This window comes from Rhamphochromis longiceps, linkage group LG5 (genome assembly GCF_057381845.1).
Source record: "Rhamphochromis longiceps isolate RC_006_pf linkage group LG5, R_longiceps_female_GT1.1, whole genome shotgun sequence".
Lineage (NCBI taxonomy): Eukaryota > Metazoa > Chordata > Actinopteri > Cichliformes > Cichlidae > Rhamphochromis > Rhamphochromis longiceps.
This window is the reverse complement of record NC_140561.1, coordinates 21439680-21462712: the sequence shown is the minus strand read 5'-3', so window position 1 is coordinate 21462712 and position 23033 is coordinate 21439680. Positions and strand designations below refer to the sequence as shown.

Genomic DNA, 23033 nt, shown 5'->3' with positions numbered 1-23033 from the left:
GCTAAGGTGACAACAATCTGAGTTCCCAGAACTGTTAAAGACAGTGACAGATCCAAATGACAGTGTCTGTCAGAAACACACTCAGTCTCTGTCACAATGCTTATCTTCATGACACAAATGCAAGGAACAGGCTGCAACACTGACATGGCACAGGGATCTGTACAAGCACTACTTACTTAAAAACAGAAACTGAATAAATTTGGACCATATTTGTTTGTTCCTTTACAGAGAATTAACAGTTCTTCTCCCCTATTTTATTTATCCTTGCTTCTACTGATGTTTCAAAGGCTTACTGTAGGAGACTAAATATATTGTTGTGACATTATTGTCAAAGTTATCTTTAATTATCAGAAAGAAGAGGTTAAACGTGACTAACATGGACAAGAGGATGCATGCTGGCAACACAGTTTTTCTTTCACCAGCTAATGGCTTGTGTTCATTTATAGGTACCACATCAGTGCCGTCCTGATGTGTTATTGAGCTCTTTAAGGACCAGGCTTCTCACATTTCAAGGATTAACTCTCACAATCTCTTAAACAGTAGCCATGGTGAAAGTAGTGCAGAGATAAAAAAAAAAAAAAAAAGAGGTTTCCATGCCAATGGCGATTGCTTGGTTAGGTTAGCACTGAAGCTGTGAGAACAACTGAAACAGGAGCCTGAAGGTGGAACACCTTTCGTGTTGATAATGATGCTCTGTGTGCATGCAAATGTTTGAGCAATAAGAACAGAACAACAATAACTGTCGGTAAAAAAAAAAATGAAGGTGCGTGGATTACAAATGTGGTTGAATGAGGCTGCTCATGCTCTGAGGATATAAACCATTGTGTGGTTGCAGGGTTGGAAGTAGGCAGAAGTAGTTATAGTGAGGTCTCCAGGAAATAAAGATTTGAATTTATGGAAACGTTGCTTTGTGTGTGTGTGTGTGTGTGTGTGTGTGTGTGTGTGTGTGTGTGTGTGTGTGTGTGTGTGTGTGTGTGTGCACAGCTCCACGTATTACTGATATTATGGTCAGTACTACACAGTCACATTATGGGGGTAGCTCCATTCTTCTTAAGGAGAAGACATGGTTTAAAGCAAATAAGTAATGGTTAAAACTATAGTTTTTGTTTTCCGAACATTAATGTGTGCCAATGTGTGTCCCCTGAAGTCGTGGATAAACGTGTGTGTGTGAGAGAGAGAGAGAGCGAGAGAGAGGGGGCGGGTGGAAGAGGAAGGAGGGATGGATGATAATGTGAAGGGGGCTCACGTGACAAGCTTTTAAATTCCTGTTTCCCTGCAGCGCAATTTGTCAGTCTGAATTGTGTGTGGCTGCTTCGCTCTTGGTACGCATGCCTGCTTATTTTGGACACAGGAGGTACTAGGACTTTCCTGCTGGAAACCTTCAGGCGTCTCCTTGTCCCCTTCATCATGTTGTTATTATAGTTTTCAGTCCGTTTGTGTGTGTGTTTTAATTCCCTCACCCTGCTGAAGGCTTTGAGTTTTTGAGCAGGAGGAGGAGGAGGACTCCTGGCAGCAGAGAAAGCAGTCAGAGAGAAGAATGCAACACCGGACTGCTGCTCAACTGTCATTTCTGCGATAGGGTGATTAAAAAGCTGGAGGAATACAACTGCGGGATACAATAGCACTGAGCCTCATTATTACTGTTTTTCCCCCTTACCGATGCATGGTCACTAGAAAACAAAGGAGAAAAAAAAAACGGAGGATCGCGTTGCAACGTTGCAAGTCGGAGATCAACTGCAGAGACCCCCCCAAAAGTCGTCGACGGACAGGGGCTCAACCCCATAACCCGAGGAACCATGTCATCCACGAGATTCAGAAAGGACAAGGAGATCATAGCGGAATATGAGACCCAAGTGAAAGGTGCGGTGTGAATCTGATGCCTGTGTCCGCTCAGTGCGGATTGTCTGTTCTCTCCTCGAGCCCGTTTTAATTGGCTCGAGCCCTGCACCCCTTTCCTCCTTTATTTGTATTTTTAAAATAGAAAAAATTCAAAGCAATATCCTTTATATTGCAAACCTTATAGCACAGATTGACTTCTCCCTCAAGATAACAAGCAAACCGTGACAGTCAAGTAAATGACAAGAGCAGCAGACTATAGTCTTCTCTCCCGTGTGCAAAGGCTTCTGTCATTAATTCACCATCAGCCAGTGGGATGTCTGTAAGCTGAATGTTAATTTGTCATCATGTGGTTAGGGTCCAGATTCTGCACGCTTTGTTGTTGCTGGGTAAAATGATCCCTGTGCAAAGGATGGAGGTTGGACTGCTTTTATTATTGCACCTCATTCTTTCTGATTCTTGAGGGGGAAGCCTGTGTTTGGCTTGTTGTGGTTTGTGGTTGGATGATAGACTAATATTTAGGAATAGTAGGTTATATATTATAAATCCATATTCGGTGTGTTATAGGCTAATCTCATATGATGACATGGTGGCTTAGACTGAATGCACATAAGTACCTGCTCACCCTCCCCATGCTTTGCCTTTGATTCCTTGATGGTGCCTGTGGTTTGACTCACTGCTTTCACCTGACAACATGGGTAACACACGCTCTTTGATTGCATGCCAGCCTTTATCTAAAACTCATCCGGCACTATAACACGAGCGTATTAGCATTTGCAGTGCAGTGTTTCTCTCACTGTGTGACACCTAGGCTCAGATGGACTCTGCTGGTTTTGGAGTGGTTCTGTACCATTTAATCCTGATTTAATAATTTAAAAGAAAAAATCAGAGGATAACCAGGGCAAATAGCTGAGGAATGAAGACATCAATTGAACACACAAGCATAGGGTGCTGACCATGATTGACTCTGGGGTTCAGTTTCAAGGCCGTAGGCTCACTGCTGGCACTCTCACTCTCTGTGGTTCCACTGGTGCTAAATGTCTGATGATCACCCTTTCAGTCGTGTACCTGTCTGGACCACTGGATGCTAAGTGTGAGAATCTACACTTGTCACATGGTGTTGAAAGTGGATCAGCGAATTCATTTATTTGTTTTGTTACTTTCAACCATTTTCTAACTCTTTTTTTACTGTTATTATGTTTTTTATTCTTTTGTCTTGTGGCCTTGGCTGATCATTGAAAAAAAAAACTGCTTGTACACAACTGAGCACTTATCTGATTCTCTTGCTTTCCTCTTTACCCAAGACATTTTCTGATAATTCAGGCGTCAGTTTAGTACTGTGACAGAATTGCTGCCGTTTCTTAGATCCAGGCCCTGTCTGCTGCCTCTTTGAATTAGACGGGGCCTTTCAGCTGCGTGAGAAGGAAGGATGTTAATTTATGATGAATGCTGCTTGTTTCTCATTCACAGCTGGTGTGTATCATAGCCTGCAGACAGAGAGGGCTCTGCTCTTGACATACACCGCCTCACAACAATGGTAATGTTATGAGCTGAACCTGGCAGTGAGCGCACGGTAATGAAATTCAGATTGAAAATCGCTCCTGTCTTACTCTGAGTTATTGCTTAATGGCTAATGTGTACATGGCAGAAGGGGCCAGATCATCAGAGTGTCAGTGATGGGTTAATAACACGATGGCGGGGTTGCTTTATTATGTATGAGGGCTTATAGATGGGTGACAAAAAGATCATTTGGCTTCAGAAACAAAGAAGAAACCCCATCAGTAGGTTCACTGTGGCTCAGTACTGGGGTTGCTTAAATGTGACCGGTGCAGGGAGCTGGCATGTCGTATCAAAAGTTAATCTGTTAGAGTGCAACAAACTACTTTGCTAAAATCTTAACTCCTGCTATTAATGAATTCTTGACAACCCTTGAGGCCGGCTGCCAAAGCTGAGGCCTCTGAAGGACCTCTGTGAGACGGGGTTCACTTTGTTCAAGCTGTTCAGCTGGTAGATCTTGCATTAGCATGTCAATAGAGACGGTTCATACACTGCATTTACTGAGGAGTTTGGACTTTTGTAACTAACTGCCGTGTGGTTACTGGACTGCAGCTATTCTTCATCCTGTTTGCCAGTTTTATAGGCAGTTTGTGAAGTGGGCTAAATCACCAGCAGCTGTCTTGACATTTACAATGGCAGCTTTAGGGATAAACCCATGCTCGTCTGTTATTATGTACACATAAAGGCTACTTTTGGCTGCTCCGTTATTCACAATGGGTCGCTGCAGCGGATAGCTCTGCACCTTTGATTTGGCAGCTTTTTTTTTTTTTTTTTTTTTTTTACGCCCTTCCCAAGGCAACCCCCAAAGAGTTTGTGTCTCCTTCCAAGATGAAACTGGGATCTTTTGCTTGTTAAGCAAACATGTGAACAACTACACTTTTGAGCCACCGTTATTTTATATACATGTATGTTTTAAAAGCTTTGCAGTCATGACAATCATGAGTTAATTAGCTGGTGGTGATGAAATAGCTTTGAAGCCAAAAATTGAAAGTCAACAGCTGAGCACTGTTTTCACCGTGACTCATTTTTATTTAACTAGTCTGGTGTTTACACACACTCTCTCTCTCTCTCCCTCTCTCTCTCCCTCTCTCTCTCTCCCTCTTTCTTTTTGTGTGTGCTTTGACTTGTAGCAGGTCCTGTGTCTCCCAAAATCCAGCTCTGTAATAAATCACTAATTGGATGTCTCGCAGTGCATTTTACCGTGTTGCCTTTATTTGTCAAACTGTGCATTTAAATAATGCTGTCTTCTTGTATTTAACAGCTTAAACTCATGCATGGACAGTCTCTGAATGTCTGCAATGGTGACAGTATTGTTTTTTGTTCGTTTTTTTTTGGTCGGCCCGTCCATCCATCAAATAGTTTTGAACACAATGTCTCTGAAATGGTTTAAAGGACTTTCTTCAAATTTGGTTAATATTCTCATGCACTCGAGGATTAACTGATTTGTAGTTTGGTGGTTTGACCTTTTTGGTCATAACCTGAGAAAGAATTAATTATCAAAAAGATTCACTTGCACGTTGAGTAATATGGGGCTACAACTTTGTATTCTGCCATCTTCAGCCTCACTGAGCAAACATGAATTCACTTACTGCCTTTAATGAGGTTCTTTCAGTGTCTTCTCTTATATGCTGTGTTAGTCTGGACGGGCATGAATGTAAACTGAAACCTGACTGGTTTGCGGAGGCAAAGAAACGTGATGCTTTAATTCTAGTTTCATTTGATTTCTTAGTCTGGTAGCTTATATCCAAAGCGTCATATTTAACCTTTTAATGGTATGATGGTAGTCACTTCCAAGAAGTAACTAATGCCTTGCTCTTACACAAGCATCCGATTCATTACTGACAATACATCCACACACCGAACGGGCATTTAGACAGTGACACACTCACCAATGCTGAGATGGTGAAGTGTTATTGAGAGGAAGTAGAGTTTGAATGTGATGGAGCTTACCAAAGATTGGAACTGGTACCATTTGGTTCTAGTTGTTTAGTTTCCCTTGTCATGAACAGAGGAATTAATGCAAGCATGGTCTCATGGAAAATTTTAGTGGTCTACAGATGTACACAAGGTATGACAGCTCATGTTCATGCGGTACGTTTCAGGTGATTCTGAAAAGGAAGCATGGTTTACCACCTCTCGCTTCAAGTTTCTCTTTGCCGTTTGTTGCTAGCCTCTGCTAGTTTCATTCTACCTGACTGAACACAGTCAAGTTTAGACTCCCAAGCAGAACCTAATGAATACCTGAAAAGAATTTGACCAACATTCGCTACATCGTTTGTTACACAATGTGTTATGAAATATTTTTCTGTGTTTTTTGCAGAGCACAAACCTGTGTGCCTCATTTACAGATCAAGCACTGCATTGCAGTATACGGCAAGGTAATCACACACCTATATGTGTGTAATTGTGAGGTGTTATGATATATTATTGGCAGTTTAAGGTCAACAATTAGCTTCCAGATTAACACATGTGCTGTTACAAAACAGTTTTCACTGCTTGTGTGGAAATAAGACTTCAGTATGCCATGTGTTATGAAGCACCTTCTAATGAACCCCGAAGTGTTGCTTTGGTTAAACTCTGATGAGAATTCTGTGAGACACTAGGTGTGTCTCTTTTTGTTATTGCCCCAGGCCACAGACAGCTCTCTGCTGAGTGAGATACAAATCACTGTTCTGGTTGCTGTAGCTGAATTTGTTGCATTTGTGTATTGTTTTTGTCAGTCTGAAGATCAGAATGTATTGTCATCATGCTTAGATTTGGTTAGTTACCTCTCAGCACCCTGCTGAGTAGCATGAGTGTGGCAAGGTGGAAACACACATGTAGGGAGATGAAGAAATGGTCTCACTGAGTCACTGGCTGAGGATCCTCCAGCTGCCCACTTGTTTGGCAAACCTGCTGAGCATTTGCAGAGCAAAAAACATCCACTAGATATTAAGGCTGAATAAAATTTGTGTGGGACAGCTTGTTTGTTGTGTGGTCCAATAAATCTTGGACTTCATTCAGGGTTGGTTTGTTTTCATGGAGTGGCAGTGAATAGTCAAACACACAGCTCATTCGCTTTCTTGTTTAGAGTTAGATAAGATGGTTTGTACAACTCTGTGTATGCTGGTGTAGTGTTAAGATCCCCAGACCAACAGGAGATCACAAACCCAGCTTCAGGGAGGTCACAAGCTCCTAGTGTGGGTCACAAGCCTGGCTTAATGGGCAGGTTATGTGAGGAAGTCTGCCAAATCAAACATGCAGGTCCATGCTCTGTGATGTGGTGACCCTTTGGGAAATGAGGGAGCACCTGAAAGTACCCTCTTCTCTATTTCTATGTATAAAGCTAGTTTAGATTAGCACATAAACTGGAAACAGCTTGGTTCTGTTCAAAACTAACAAAATATACACACTTGTGTCACTACTCATTAATTAACACATCAGATATTCTTTGGGAGGACAGTTTAGCTAAGAGAAGTTAGCGTGGTGCTAATTACTGCACAGATTTCCAAAACACTGCACTACTCCTTAAACTAATCTTCCAACATCCTTTTATGGCAGGCCACCAAGCCAATCTTAGCCATAATTATAGAATCAGCTAATCTCAGTGACAGGCCATGTTAGCTAAATGAGCTATCTCATTAAAGGCGCTCTCTTTAAGCTGCTTTTGCTGTGCACCTGCAAGCTGCTTTGCAACCCACATCCACCTACTACTTCACATGTGCTCGTGGAAGAACAAAGCCACGCTGCCACATATATAAATTGCTGCAGATGGAAACAAAATCATTTGTAAATAGTGCGTCTGACTGAAATGTGTTTTATCCTTTCAACATTTTATTGAATAAACCTGAAAAGAAAGCTGAGATTTTCTTTATTTTTTGCATTACTTATGGCAATGACGCTAGTAACATTTAAGTATCATTTGTATCATGGCAAAATGCATGAAGTTAGGCATGTGATTATTATGTGTTGTGAGATTCTATTGCACATTGTGGGTGTCAAAACAATATAGAAAGTGAGAATGTAAAACAATAACTGTTTTACATAATGGAAAAAAAAACACGCTATTGTAGCAGTTGAACTCTAACCCCGGGCATTGTATTTCAGTTGCTGTGCAGTCATACGTGTGTTGGATGGTATATGCACCTCAAACAACACTAAGAATAATGCAAAAGTCTACTGTTTGTAATGACAGATTGTTGAAGTCAGTAATTGTATATAACCCTGTGAATTTGAATCAGTGCATAATTTTGGTTGTTCACTCTATTTGTGTCCATAAGTAAGAAGTACAATATTCAGCACAAACTGTCCACTTGTGTTGCGTTCAGTGAACAGTATAATCATGTCATAATGAAGTTTTATCGTACTCGCTGTCACCAGAGTTTTGCTATAGAGCTTCCTCTTTGTTGACTCTTCTCTCGTCTCTATAAGCTCAGTATGATGAATGCAGCTGCCACTCGTTTAGCTGAGAGTTTGCTCTGTCCGTTTCACGGAAGACATAATCATCCTTTCATAAAATGCCTAACGTCCTGAGCAAAGATTATCATTCACTGCTGTCCCACAGTTTTTCAGTTCACGATGGTGTTGATGAACCAGACAAAGGTCCATTTAAACATGAAAAAGGTTTAATTTCCTTGTTAATGTGATGCCAGTCAGTGCATGATTTCATTTCTCAATTGATTCAGCTCTGAGAAGTATTTCTCAGTTAACACTGTATTACGAGTCCAGCAATGCACAACTGTTGCTTTTGGGAGATAAAAGCATACTGTAGTTGCAGTTTGTCCTCTATTTTCAGAAAGGCACAAACATGTCTTAGAGATCTTTGACGATTGCGTGCAGAATTTCAATGCTCTTATTTTTCTATTTTAAAAATTCCCACATGTCTAACTCAGGCAGTCAGAAAGGTGTGAATGCTGAGACTGAGTGTGTTTGGGTCACTTTGTAAACTCGCATTGCTGTTCCAGAGGTGAGTTATTGCTGATAGCAGTAGTCTTTACAAGAAAACTTCAACATGCACTTCCTGCCAAGAGACAGTAACCTTAGAAACAGGCAGAAACAAGTTTGTGTAAAAATAACAAGTTTGAAAAAGTCACTAATGAAGTAATTAGTTTGGTTCTTGCCACTGCAGGTTTGGGACCTGTTAGATAACTTTATTCCATATTGGTGAAGCACATGTCCCACAGCAGACTTGAGATAATTAAACAGCGCACCTATTTCCAGCTAACAGATTGTAGCAGCATAAGTGGCACAGTTTCACGTGCTAATAGAAGCACAAAACTGTGGCTGCAACTACTGGTATTATATTTTTCCAGTACTAATTATCCTGGTAACCTAAAGTATAATTAAACTAAACTATCTTTAAATAGTTTGTTTTGTTTGACCACCAGTCCCAAACTCAGACATTAAGTTTAGAGCTTGGTTTTATGTGCAGACCCTTACTAATTTCAACCTATTTCTTAGTAGGTCATGAGCACATATTGATATTTTTTTCAAGATAGCCAGCAAGACAATGAAACTCATGTGTTTCAGTTCTCATGAAATGAATGTTTCGAGACCTCTGAGAGGGGACTAGTCCCCCAGACCACCTTGGAAATTTATTTTTAAAGCAAATATAATATTATTTCTGTGTTTTAATCTGTCATCCATGCCCAGTTGTAGTTTGTTATAGTTTGTACAGTTCCTTAGGCCTCTCTGTAACTTATATTTTTCTTATTTCTTGTCTTCTCCTCATATTTATGTGCTCCTTGTGTATATATGGGTATTTAGAACCGCAAAGTGAACCAGAGTCAAATTCCTTGTATGTGTGTGCAAACTTGGCCAAATACAGATGATTCTGATTCTTATTCTTGTTGCCTAAACCTAACCAAACCGCAACAGAAAGTGAAAATAATCATTTATAGGGTAAAAAGTCATACATTGCTGCAGATTGCAATTTGAATTATGGTGATTCACCGCCGATAGTACCAGAAACTTTTACAGCTTTGATCAGTGTGTGACAGCTCTTCTTCACATGCATACACATAATGAACACAAGGAAAATTCATGTGCTGAACTCAAATCAAGTGATTAAATTGTGTGATTATTCCAGGAACTGTCTTAAGATGGTTTTGTTATTTGCTGTGTCACTTTAGACAAATAGAGAGCAAAAAAATAAAAATGCAGGTATTGCTTGATGTTTTTCTGTGATTGTAGCGTGTTTGATGTCTTGACAGTGAAACACCAAAATAACTCAAGAACTTTGACCTGAAAGTTGCAAAAAAAACAAGGGACTTATTTGGTTGTGGCTCACCAGAGAGTCTAGTTAAAGGCCAAACTAGATGACACATCTCCTCTCAAGTTCTGCCTTTTTTTTTTTTGTCTTCCACTCTCAGTTTCAGCCAGTAAAGAAATGCAATACACTCATGTGTTTGCCTCAGAAGCCCACACCATCCAACGAAAGCTCGGTAATGTTGGAAGATTCCAATCAGTTAAGTTGCCCATTGTCTCAACTGTATTTAGAAATACTCTTTGAAATTGCCTCATCAACTTCATTTTCAGATTTTCTCCACTTGTCAGTGCACACGTGTCTCTTCATTCAATGCTGCCACCTATTCACACCCATCAGATCCCACCTTTCCTCCAATAAGCGTCTCCCCAGGGAATGGAACACGCCCATGTTGCCATGGCGACACCTCTCAGCCTGGTCCTGCAGAGCTGGATCATGGATACAGCAGATGATAGACAGCTCGACTCTGAGAGGGCATGTGTCTCAAGCTTTCAGTTTCCCTGAAGTCTTTAATGATTTCCAGAAGTCTTTAGAGCGATCAGGAAGCCAGGGATGGTTTTCTTTGCTCTTTTTATAAAGCAACAGTTATAGTCTTTTTTTTTTTATTGTTATCGTGTGTTTTCTTCAGTTTCAGAAGGGTTAAAAAAGACATTCTGCCCATTCAAATACAAAGTTATTATATCTAGTAATTGTTGCATAGAAAATGTTGATTTCCACAGTGGAGCATTTGACTGTAATAATGCAATGTAGTGGGAAAAAAATGCACGACACGAGGTAATTTGATAGATTCTTTTTCTTTAGAGCTGGATTGATTTTTAGTTTACTAGACAAAACATCCGGTGGAAAATACTATAAACCAGCAGATAATCAGGAAGGATGACTGACAAGTGACATCTTGCTGTAGGATACACCATCAGTTCCTCAGCCATTGATTGGACTCAGCTCCTGTTGTCTTATCTTTGTGGACATGTGCTGCAGCTTGTCTGTGCCGGAGACGAATCAGACGAGATAGAGACATACAGAGAAGAACCTGTGCTGACACTGGGAGCATGCCCTTGTGAATCCAAAATTGTGTTAATCATTAGAGGATTAAAACAGAACAGAAAAAAGGGGGATTAGTTCAACGACTGGAACTTGTATTATGAGACTCTGTGTGTGGGACAGATAGAGTGAAATAAGGTCTGTATAAGGGTTGCATTTGTCTGTTCTTTTCACACAAATTTGTCTCTGCTGTGTAGAGCCCAGATACTGCGGCGCTGAGTTGGGGATTAGAGAAATTTGGCTCAGAGTTGCCTTTGTGTGATGTCTATGTGTGTGTGTCTCATTTTTGTGTGTGTTTTACTGCATGGTGATCTGAACACCCAGGGACATTATTTTCAAAGCGTTTAATAGCTTCTGAGGCTCATTAAAATCTATAATTTATCCAAATTATGTTAGGAGACTCATAGTTCTTGCATCCTCAGACATTTTACCACTGCCTCATGTACTCGCCTGTAATTAACGACAAATAGAACATGTTCACTTTCAAACTTTTTATATGTGGGATTACGTTTTAGTTGTTATGTTACTCTTTAGGGAAATGACCAGTCTTTCCTGCTTCTCCTCAGTCACTTGGCTGCCCTGTGGAGCCCAGCCTTCCCTGCTGCCCTCAGGATGCTCTGCAGAAAATCCCTCTCATTCACTGCACTCCTATTTTATCTCCGCTTCATTGCGTCAAGGCGTCACGTGGCCCTCCCAAACGGCAGACTTGCAGTAAAATGCTCTGCCAATGCATCACCCCTGATGTCCTGTACTGGTTCTGGGAAGAGATGCAGGTTTTATTGATTGATTCATTTTATGTGGAAAAGGGTGATGTCTTGTTCTCAGCTTAACATACAGAGGGAATGATGCCTTAAAAGAAATGTCAAAGTCCATTAAATGTGGATCAGCTTTACACTCATGCATATGTTTAGGACATTTTTGTCATTGTTTTGCACTGAGTTGTGTTTTGGTGACAGACATATTTAAGTTGCATCAGAAACCATGATTTCTGATCAGAGGGACTTTGTGGATAAAAATGTAAATCTTTGACAGAGCAGCCAGTTGTTTTGGCTAACTAAGCCTGCTGGAACAACACATTGGAACTGATGTGCAGTCAATGTGGATAAACTGGCCGCAGTCAGTGACCAGGTTATGTGTCAAGATTTGCCCATTATTGAATCATTGAAAAAAAAAATCATTATTCCTTATTGATTACTTTACTTCTGAGTACTACAAATCAGAAACTGGAATCTTTATAGAGCTAAGCCGGTGATTTTAAAAGTGTCATATTGCTGTCTTTGAATAGATTTTTTGTAATCTGTGTGCAGGGAGTCAACAGGAAGTCAAGTGGGTCAACTAGAGGATGTCTCTAATGCAGATGTTATTAAAAATATATGTAAATCTGGGCTTTAAATACATGTCATGCTCAGAACTATGTCACCAGAACCTTTAAACGCCACCCAAAATAGTCACAAATCAAATTTGTGTAATATAGCCATAGCACAAGCCGGTGGACATAAAAGCTTGAAAGGTGCAGATCATTTCATACACATTTTATTTGAACCAAACTTTTTACAGACATGCCACAATTCTGTTCATAGACGGTCAGTTTGGGATTCATTTTTTCTGTGCGGCTAAGAGTGATTACTAGAAAGATGCCCTTACTGTGTTGTTGCATAGCTGCCGGCACAGGATTTTGTCTGTAACGGGCCAAAGTTCAGGGATCTCCAACATCCTACTATTGTTTTTTGAAGATTTCCTGTTCTGTGAAGAGTTGAGTGTTCACTGTGCTTCAGTTCCCTTCCCTAAACGGTGTATAACAAGTTTCAGTGTCGAGCAGGTGCTATTCTGAAGGACCTGAACTTAAAATCATGAAGTCAGGAACATAAAGTATCTGTTGCTTCTATGTGCAAGTAGCAACTTTAGGAAATACAAAACAATTGCTCAAATGACTGCTAGAAGCTGCTACAAAAGGTAACTTAGTCCTGTGTTAAATCTCTAATTCCGAAGCAGAATTCAACATTTTTTTAGAATCAACTTTCACGGGGGTGAATTTTTTTGTATGTCAAACATCTAAAAATGTGCAAAGACGTGAATTTATGCATGCAGGAATTTTTAATGACAGGTGGATGCTGACACAGCCAGCTATCTGTTAACTTCACTTCAGCTCATTTGAATCATTGAAGTGGCTCTCTCAACTGTTTGTAGTGTTGGTGCCTTTTGGAGCATTTTTATGAAATTATCTGTAATAACCTGACTTGATGTGTAGTTAACTGTACTAAAAATGTTTCAAGGAGTTGGAAATTTGTGTGCTATTTTAGTCATATTATCACTATTCATGGATGTGTGACCGAATCTGTGGATGGCACGGAGCTAAGCTAGCTAGTGCTATTTTGCCATTTTGCGCTAGCAAATATGTTACATCTCTAGCTCCTATACATTGTTACTGTGCTATCAAATAACTGTATAATTGGACACCTAAAATGGATTTGTATTTTGTCACACCAACTATGGTATGAATGGATCTTGGTACATGCTCATATATCCAGGTAAACAAGTCCCAGACTGCAGCTACTCCCCAGCTGTATAGTATTCATAGCCACTGAATAACAGTCAGTGGCTGTTGAATCGTTTTACAACTGTAGAAGTATTTGATTTATTGACAGTTTCGTTGTGGTCCAACTCATGAACCGTGACAAAAGCTAAAGTAACCAGGGTGAAGCCAGCCAAACAAATAGCATGGTGGAGGCTGATGGGATGGGCAAAGTCTGAAATAACCAGCTCTTAAATGTGCCAGAGAAACCGGCCATGCACTCCCATTTGAACTGATTAACTCCACCTACTGGGAACTTGCAAGACAACACAGAAGGAGAAATGGGGAAGAACACAGGGCAACTGAGTGTACTGTGAAGTGAGATTAATGGGTTAGTGATCTATGTTGAACTTAAAGTCAGACTTAAACATGTCACAAACGTTTCTCTCCTCTTACCTGGCTAAATCACCATGGTAACTTATGATACAAATAATCTGGTAAGGAGCAGGTTAATGTTCAGAGGTTTATTTTGCAAGAAGAGCCACAGTTTCTCAAATTCCTTTATTTACAGCATGTTTTATCACAACTGAAACCCAGCTCTAAAGTTACAGCAGTGCAAACTGTGTATCCCATCATCACTGAAATTTGCATAAATGCAGCTGGCAATCCAAAAAACAAAAAAAAAGTGTAAATGTTTTTATTCTTAATTCTAACCTGCTGCTACGTCTGTTCCACACTGCTGGAAGTGGTAGAACACACACCAGGAACATCTGTTCAATCAATAAAATTCATTTCACATTGATCTGCCTTTTGGCTAGTAACCTTTAATATTTAAATTTATCCAGTTTAGTTTTTCACAGTTCTAATTAGCAGCTGCCACATTACAAATAAACTATAGGTCTGCGGGATAGATCGCCAGATTAGTGATTTTCTGCAGCATTTATCTCTTGTCTTATTTGCAACAGTGCTGCAGTTTTAATAATGATGAGAATAATAATAATGTAAACTTTATTGATCCTCGTGGGGAAATTCCTCTCTGCATTTAACCCATTCACTCAGTGAAGCAGTGAATGGGTTAAATGTTCTTTAAAGATATTTTTATGTTCTCACTGTTTTATCATCATTGATAACATTTCAGCTGATGTGACACTCGAAGGGGTCATTTAGTTTGGAAGAGTCACATGATGAGTGAGCACACAGAGCCTGAAGCAGAAAGCCCGGCTTAACAGAGACTTCTGAGAACCACCATCTGATCCCTGTTATCTCCAACTAGCATTTGAACTCTGTCAAGCCAGCTAACGCTGACACAGTCTGGTTGTGTTGAACTTCCTTCATGGTGTAGCCCTCAGGTTCAGCCAAGCCAGGAGGGCCATCACAGTTCGAGTATATAAATGTTCTTGAAAGCATTAGGGTTTGTGTGCCATACTAGTCACAGAGTATTTCATCTGGGCAATCCATAGTCTTTCAACAATTACATGGTAGAAAGACAAAGGATATCAGATATTACAGAAATGTATCTATCTAGCAAAAATATTAATGCGTTGTCTTTAAAACTGTAAGGAGGCATCTTTAAATTTACTGCACACACATATTCACAGCATTTTGCCAACCTCACAGACGGAAGCGAACTAAAGAAGGGTCCTTCTCTTTGAAGAAACCACAGCAAATCAAGCCATACTCAGTGTGCTGGAAATACTTAGGGAATAATTCTTCAATTGCTCATGGTTTCTCAGAGGGAAGGGCACACTTCTGGTGTGACCTATTTTTCCAATCTCATCTGTCAAAAGCAAGGCTGCAGCTGGTGGTTCCCTTTCTGTAAAAGAATGTTTTTAAAAGTCCTCCATGTCACTCACGCACATTGCTGTCACATTTTCCTCTGGCTTCTTTTTTCTTGCCTTGAATTCTTCTGCATTGTTTCTGTCTTCTGAAAGTAATATATATATATAAAAACATAACTGAATGTTTGGCAAAGCATTCCTGACAGAAGTGAAGTAGTAAAATACTGTATATCCCTGAGCTCTGATTCAGTTCCCACTAAAAACAGAGCTTTAAGCCCTGCTGAGAGAGAGAGAGGGAGGCCCCCTGGATAAAGGGGAGGGCTGGGACAATGGTTAACCACAGAGTGAAGCATGCCGCTTGAGGCTGAAGCCAGGCGGCACGACATCACAGGGAGAGCAAAGGCTCCCTGTGCACAGTGTTACGGTTTCCCCAGCAGTCAGAGCCAACATATATCCATGATGAGGGCTTTGCTGTCCAAATTACACCCTCAGCAGCATGAAAACACAGTCTGTGTCACTGCTGTGGTTTCACCATTCAGCTGGCAGTTCGTCTGCCTGCAGAGTGTCACTGACACGGCTTTGATACTGTACGTGTGCGATTCATCCTGCCTTCATTTTAAAGGTTATAACTTGCAGTGACTCATATTGTAAATAAGAGATGTTGCAACATGACATGCCTTGCATTAGGAAGTTCTTCTTCTTCTTCTTCTTCTTCTTCTTCTTCTTTTAGCACATTTTCATGCAGAAAAAATAAAAGATCCTTTTGATTGGTGGAAAATCTTAATTGCCAAAAGTTAGCACAATGTGGCTCTTGGCTTTATTTAGTCATTATAGGTTAGGATGAAGTATTCACAAGAGAAACCTTGAAAGCTTAAAAATCTGTGGCAGCAGTACTGGTAGCTGTCATTTCATCATGTTTTGATACTCGCTTCTTGAATCACACTGAGGGAAAAATAAAGTTAATTGAAAATATAGACGCATCAACAAAACTGGGATTTCTAGTAAAGGTTTCACATGGGTTCGTGGTGTTTTCTTCCTCTTTTCAAGTGAGATTCATCCTGTTTACTTGCGCTCCTTCCTTAACAGTATAATTTTATTCTACAGAATAGGCATTTTTCTGTTCCTGAGCTGAGGCGTCATTGTTGCTGATGACAGCACTACAAAGGGGAATTGAGTTTTGCTTGTGGCTCCCATGAAGGGTCTGTAGTCTGGCCGCTAACATCGTGTTCCTCTTGAGGTGAAATGTTGCTACTTAGTCCAAGTGGGGGAGTGAAGCGTTTCTCATTAAATCAGTTTTATTTAGATGTACATGAGAGGTCATAAACACAGGTCAACTTACTGGCTTCTCTCTCGCAGCTGACTCTCTTTATCGCTGCTCTCCTGCTTTCAATTATTATTTCTCAATTTTGTTGATTTCATTTAATTTGAAGGTTAGTCAAGGTTTTATTGTGCATTGTTATCTGTGTAGTTGTAACTGGGTTGTGTTATGTTTTGGGGAATTTGTATGTTTGTCACAGAAGCTTTTAACTTTGTTACATTCCTATAGTAAAAGTGGAGATGGATAATTTTAAAAACAGTCATTCAACATATACAATAAGGAGAAAAAGACTGCAAAGAGTCCTGTCAAAACTTAGTACAATTCATTATTCACTAAAGGTGTAGAACCGATTTAGCATCAACAAATGAATGTACTTTATCAGTCTCTCACATCGTTATGGAGGAATTTTCACCCAGTCTCCTTTAGAGTGTTGCTTCTGTCCATTGAGGTTTGCAATCTTTCTCTCTTCTTGAGGTTGATGTTCTGGAAAATAACCTAGTTTTAGCCTAGCTGTAGCTATCAGACAGGCCTCATGTTTAGATGGAGAATATTTTGGTGTACAGAGGAGTTTGTGGTTGACGTGTTTGTATGGTGCCCAGGTCCTGTGGCTGCAAAACAAACCCAACTTATCCCCCTTCCACCACCGTGCTCAAGGGGTGGTTTGAGGTGTTTGTTTGTGCCTCCGCGAACACATCGGACTACAAACACGCACATTACCAACTCCGGAAGACGATCAAAGCAGCCAAACGTGAGTACAGGGACAGGGTGGAACAACAGTTTGACAACCCTCGGAGTATGTGGCAGGGACTAAACACGATCACAGACTTTAGAGGGAAAACCAGCACACCGCAGACCACGGCCTCTCTGTGTGAGGATCTAAACGTATTCTACGCTAGATTCGACACAGCGAACACCATGAGACCGGACAGTGTGCGCACCGCGGATGACGTCAGTGCGCACACTGTGTCTGAGGAGGATGTGCGGAAGTGCTTCAGGAAGGTGAACGCACGCAAAGCTACTGGTCCGGACGGGATTCCCGGCCGCGTCCTCAGGTCATGCGCGGCTCAGCTGGCTGGAGTGTTCACGCACATCTTCAACCTTTCCCTCTCTCTGTCTGTAGTCCCAGCCTGCTTCAAAATGGCCACCATCGTCCCTGTACCCAAATCCTCCACCATCTCCTCATTGAACGACTGGCGACCTGTAGCCCTGACCCCCATCGTAAGCAAATGCTTCGAGAAGCTGGTCAGGGACTTCATCTGCTCTGCACTACCCGACTCACTGGACCCTCTACAGTTTGCATACCGCCACAACAGGTCCACTGATGATGCCATAGCCCTGACACTACACACTGCCCTGTCACACCTGGAGAAGAGAGACACGTATGTGAGGATGCTGTTTGTAGATTACAGCTCAGCATTCAATACCATCGTTCCCTCGAAGCTGGACAGGAAACTGCAGGATCTAGGACTGAGCAGCTCCCTCTGCAGCTGGATCCTTAGCTTCCTGTCTGACAGACGCCAGGTGGTCAGACTGGGCAGCATCACCTCATCCCCCATCACACTGAACACTGGTGCTCCACAGGGGTGTGTACTGAGCCCTCTCCTGTACTCACTCTACACCTACAACTGCACAGCCACTAACAGCTCCAACATCATTGTGAAGTTTGCGGATGACACTACAGTGGTGGGTCTTATCACCAACGGTGATGAGACGGCTTACAGGGAGGAGGTCAGCGCCCTGACCCACTGGTGTCAAGACAACCATCTCACCCTCAACGTCGCAAAGACAAAGGAGTTGATAGTGGACTTCCGGAGGTGCAGAGAAGTACACACCCCCATCACCATCAACGGCGCTGCTGTGGAGAGAGTGAGCAGCTTCCGGTTCCTTGGCGTACACCTGGCTGAGGATCTTACGTGGTCAATACACACAAACAAAACAGTGAAGAAGGCGCAGCAGCGCCTCTTCTTTCTCAGGAGACTGAAAAGATTCGGCATGAGCCCCCGCATCCTCAGGACCTTCTATCGCTGTGCCATTGAGAGCATCCTCACTGGATGCATCACCACCTGGTATGGCAACAGCACCGCCTACAACTGCAAAGCTCTCCAGCGAGTAGTGCGGTGCTCTGAACGGATAATTGGAGGTGAGCTTCCCTCCCTCCAAGACATCTACAGGAAGCGGTGCCTGAGGAAAGCGGGGAGGATCATCAAGGACTCCAGTCACCCCAGCCATAAACTGTTCAGACTGCTTCCATCAGGAAGGAGGTTCTGCAGCATCCGGTCCCGTACCAGCAGACTGAGAGACAGCTTTTTCCATCAGGCCATCAGACTGCTGAACACGTCATAGACACCTCAGCTTCACTACTGGAACTTCAACATTATGCACTCCATACTGTACAGTAATGCCACTTGTTTTGCACATATTCAACTCTGTATATTTTATATATTTTATTATTATTATTATTATTTTATTTTATTTTTTTACTATTTAATTTGTAAAAATGTGTATACACACACACACACACACACACACACACACACACACACACACACACACACACACACACACACACACACACGTAGGAAAATATTTAGTATACACATCCAGAAATGCATACACTATTATATATTGTACATATATTTATTAGTTTCAGGTTGGCCATTCTTGTATTTTGCTCGTTTGTGTTGTTGTGTTTGCACATCTCTGTTGCTTGTGGGGCTCGCACACAAGAATTTCACTCGCATGTGCTGTGCCAGTGTGCCTGCACATGTGATGTGACAATAAAAGTGATTTGATTTGATTTGATTTGAATGTGCTGTGATTGGTTTTCACCAGATGTCCAGCTGCACATTATGGCCAAACTCCTCCACTTTAGTCTGGTCTGCCCAAAGGAGATTGTTCCAGAAATCCTGTAGTTTGTTCAGATGCAACTTTGTAAACCAAAGCTATACTGCCATGTCCTTTTTAGAGAGAAGAGGCTTTCTCCTGGAAACCCTTATAAACAAGACATACTTGTTTAATCTTCCTCCAAAGGTATTGTCAGGAAATGTTAGCATGCTAACATTTAGCATGCTAACTGAGGTCTGTAGAGTATGAGATATAGCGCTTAGTTTCCTCAGTTTCTTTGAGCACTGCACTGTCTGACATTAGGGTGAATTTCTTGGCACACCCACTCTGGGGAAGATTGTGTTAACTCACACCTCAATGCTCCAGACCAACAAACTGCCAAAACGTATTATTTATAGAGGTGGTTACTCCTGCTGATAATCAGTTAAACAGCATCGTTTACTTACTCTATTAATTCCTATGGAAGCAGTAATGGTTCACTTAGTTTTTTACAGTACTGCCTAGAGTCATATGAACATCTTATTTTTCACATTACTGTGCCTTAATTTTGTGTGTAAAAAGTCAATCAAACTCCTTTTTGTTTGGTGTTTTCTTGTACAGAGATCCGTAACCAGCTGGTGGAGCAGTTTAAATGCCTGGAGCAACAGTCTGAATCACGTATCCAGCTCTTGCAGGATCTGCAGGAGTTCTTCCGTCGCAAAGCAGAGATTGAACTGGAATACTCCCGCAGCTTGGAGAAACTGGCTGAGAGGTTCTCCTCGAAGATCCGCAGCTCCAGAGAACACCAACAGTTTAAGTGAGTTGAAGCATTTATAGCTGGTACTGTTTAATATATATTCTTCTGTGCATTGGAGTCTTTGTGTGTTGTTGATTGGAAGCAGGTGCACTATCATATTTTCTTTCCTTAATGTTGTCTAAGTTTTTGGCTTCTTGTTAGATTTGAATTTAAATGGCATTTCATGACCTACTTGCTTTATTTCCTTTATCATATGAAGGTCAAGTCACTTTTTCTCCTCACTAAACACTTCCTTCCTTGATGCTAATCACATTGCAGCATTATATAACAGAATGCTCCCATTTGTTTACGTGCTGTCAGGGAATGTCTCTTATTACAGTCTTCGCCTTTATGACAGCTTCAAAGGTCAGATTATTCTAGCTTCACAATGACTGCTCAGTTCATTAGAGGTTTCAACTCTTGAATGTTGGACATACTACATGCAGTTCACTTTTGCCACTATAATTGAGAACTTAGCTTTCTAACTTTTTATTGAAAATGTAAATTAAATGTGCATAAATGTGCTGAGTAGCAATAAATTAAAAGCCATTACATTTTTACCCTGATTGTGTATTGTTGTTACCCCATTGGCTGGGTGGGCAGGCGGACACCAGAGTTTGTGAATGTGATAATATGAGAACAAGGCGATGTAGGAGTTTTAAATTGATATCACCATACCATCTATGAGTTTGAATCCCAGTGACCATGACTTCAAGATCAGAGGTTAACTTTTTTAAAAGTCACCTAGGATTTTCAAATCAATACCATAGATGCATCTACTAGGAGTGGAGGCACTGGTGACTGCCAGTGTTTTTTAAAGACGGGTCACAGGAGGGAACATTATAAATCCTGTAGCCAAGTACAAAAGCAAAAAAGGCAAATATTGCTAAATGTCATCAGATCAAAATCAGACCTCATGCAGCTTTGACCTATTTAGATTTGAAGTTCTGAAAATACTGAAATGGATGCCAGTGAGGAAATAAGGAATCATCTGGCCAGAGATTACCACAACACATTGGTGCATGACTCACGCAGGGCATGAAATTGAGTTCTGCCGCTCCCAAAATCAAGCACCTCAGGCGAGCAGGCAAGCTTAGTTCAGTTTGGTAATGGGAGCACTAACCCAGCTGTGATCTGGCAGCAGATCTCAGACATAAATCTGCACCAACATACGCAGTATGTAGTCAAATTCTAGCTTCTGATTCTTGCAAATGGGAACAACACAAATGGATTTCCAATATTTCCATAAGAAGGTCTGTTTAATTCTCAAAAGTTGATAAAGAAATATTAGTGTTTTGCCTGATTCTTAAAAATAAAACTGATTATTTTGTTCAGGTGTCAAAACCTTTTCGAGAGAGGTGTGTAAATATCCTGCATTTGACACATTAAGTGCAGCAGGCTATTAGTAATAACAGAATCAGTAGGTAAAGTACTGATTTCACAGAGTTAATACTGGTAGGGTTATGCTTTGATGTATTATTTATTGCATGTCATTGATGCATTACTGTGTAAGCAGCAATTGAATAATATAACTGGTCTTGGTAGCTGCAATGTAGTTGCACTAAAACTATTTCCTGTTTTGCTTTTTTTATCCTCTGAAAGTGTGAGTGCAAAAAGGTGACAAGTCAGCTCAGTGGGTTACTAATAATATATTTATATTAATCTTGCTTTGTTCAGTTTGGTAGTGGGAGCACTAACCCAGCAGATGTGACGCATAAATCTGCACCAACATACGCAGTATATATTCTAACCCTCCACCTCTGATTTTAATTATGATGCCTAACAAAAAAACATTTTTTTGTTTTTATGTGAAAACCTTGTTTGAGAGAATTGTGTAAACATCCTGTATTTGACATACTAAGTGCAAAAGTCTATAATTAATAGCAGAATCACTAATTAAAGTTTAAACAGATTATATAAAGTGAAAACTGTTAGGGTTATGCTAGTGATGTATTATTTATTGTTTGTTGCTGATGCATTAAAATGTAAGCAGCAGTTTTGATAGTATAACTGGTCTTGGTAGCCAAAATGTAGTTGTGCAAAAAGTACATGATTTCCTGTTTTTTAACCCTCTGAAAGTGTGAAAGTTTGAAAAAAAAAGTCAATGTATTGGGTCACATGTAATACACAGTAATACATATATTAATCTCGCTTCAGATTTGCAGATAGATGATTAAGTTCGTGCCTTGACTTCCATTTTTAATTTTTAACCAGAAAACCAGTGTTTTTAATTTTCAGAAGACTTGTGTAACTCTGTGTACACAAGGCCGTGTAGTGTGTGCGTTCTTTTTTTAGCAGTATTGAACAGTGTTTCTAAAGCAGATGAGGATTTGGCTGCATAATTGAGCTGTATGAGTGTATGAATGGGTGTATGTTACTCTGAAGACAGCCTCACAAAAACCAGCACTGCTAGTTCGAGATAGTGGCTTAACCTTTTGACTCCACAGCTGATCCATGCAGTGATGGACAAGTGTTAGAAGAATAATCCTGAGATATCCAGTCTACTTATGCTTTCTGCTTGTGGTGAGCCGACAGGTGTTTCAGTGCAGTGTCTGGGCAGAGATCTCCTGCACAGACATAAACAGGTCTAGAGTAAAATGATATTTAAGCAGACGTGACATTTTAAAAGCTTATTAGACTAACTGCTAGAGAATACTCTGGACTCTGTCTGAAAGAACTGATGCGCTCACAAACCACTAACGGAGGAAGTGTGGGTGGGGAGGATGTAAGGTTCACTCAGGCCACACACACTTTTGTGTGTGTTAGACAGAAACACATCAGGCCACAGTAAATTCAAACTGTCCCATTCATCAACCAAAGTGAGTTCATAAGCTTTTGATAATGACACAAAAAGGTTTATAACATTACCGCACCTTCTTCCTTGAACTCCCAGTCTGCAGGCGGGCAACCACAAATCCTGGTAATCAGCCGTGACACACCCTTCAGTCAGCCTTTCCTACTACTTTAGTGTAGTTAAGTTAATGAGGAGCCACTAAAACACCAAATGGGCAAGAAGAGCACTTGTGTTTTTCTTTAAAAAAGACAAAAAAAACCCCACTTTGGTGGCACAAATTATGCAGTATTCAACATCAAAGTCACAGAAATGTACATTATGCCTTTCACTTATA

At 40.8% G+C, this 23033-nt stretch overlaps 1 protein-coding gene across 2 annotated transcripts in view; it reads left to right on the top strand.

Annotated features, from left to right (window-relative positions):
* The first annotated feature begins 1283 nt into the window (after positions 1 to 1283).
* The window catches only part of srgap3 (SLIT-ROBO Rho GTPase activating protein 3), a 57811-nt gene continuing 36061 nt past the window's right edge, over positions 1284 to 23033 (top strand). For both annotated transcript variants that reach the window (XM_085406560.1, XM_085406559.1), the window contains exons 1-2: positions 1284 to 1860; positions 19731 to 19926. In XM_085406560.1, the coding sequence (XP_085262686.1) occupies positions 1797 to 1860; positions 19731 to 19926 (260 nt within the window). In that variant the 5' untranslated portion in view covers positions 1284 to 1796. The remainder of the gene's footprint in view (positions 1861 to 19730; positions 19927 to 23033) is intronic.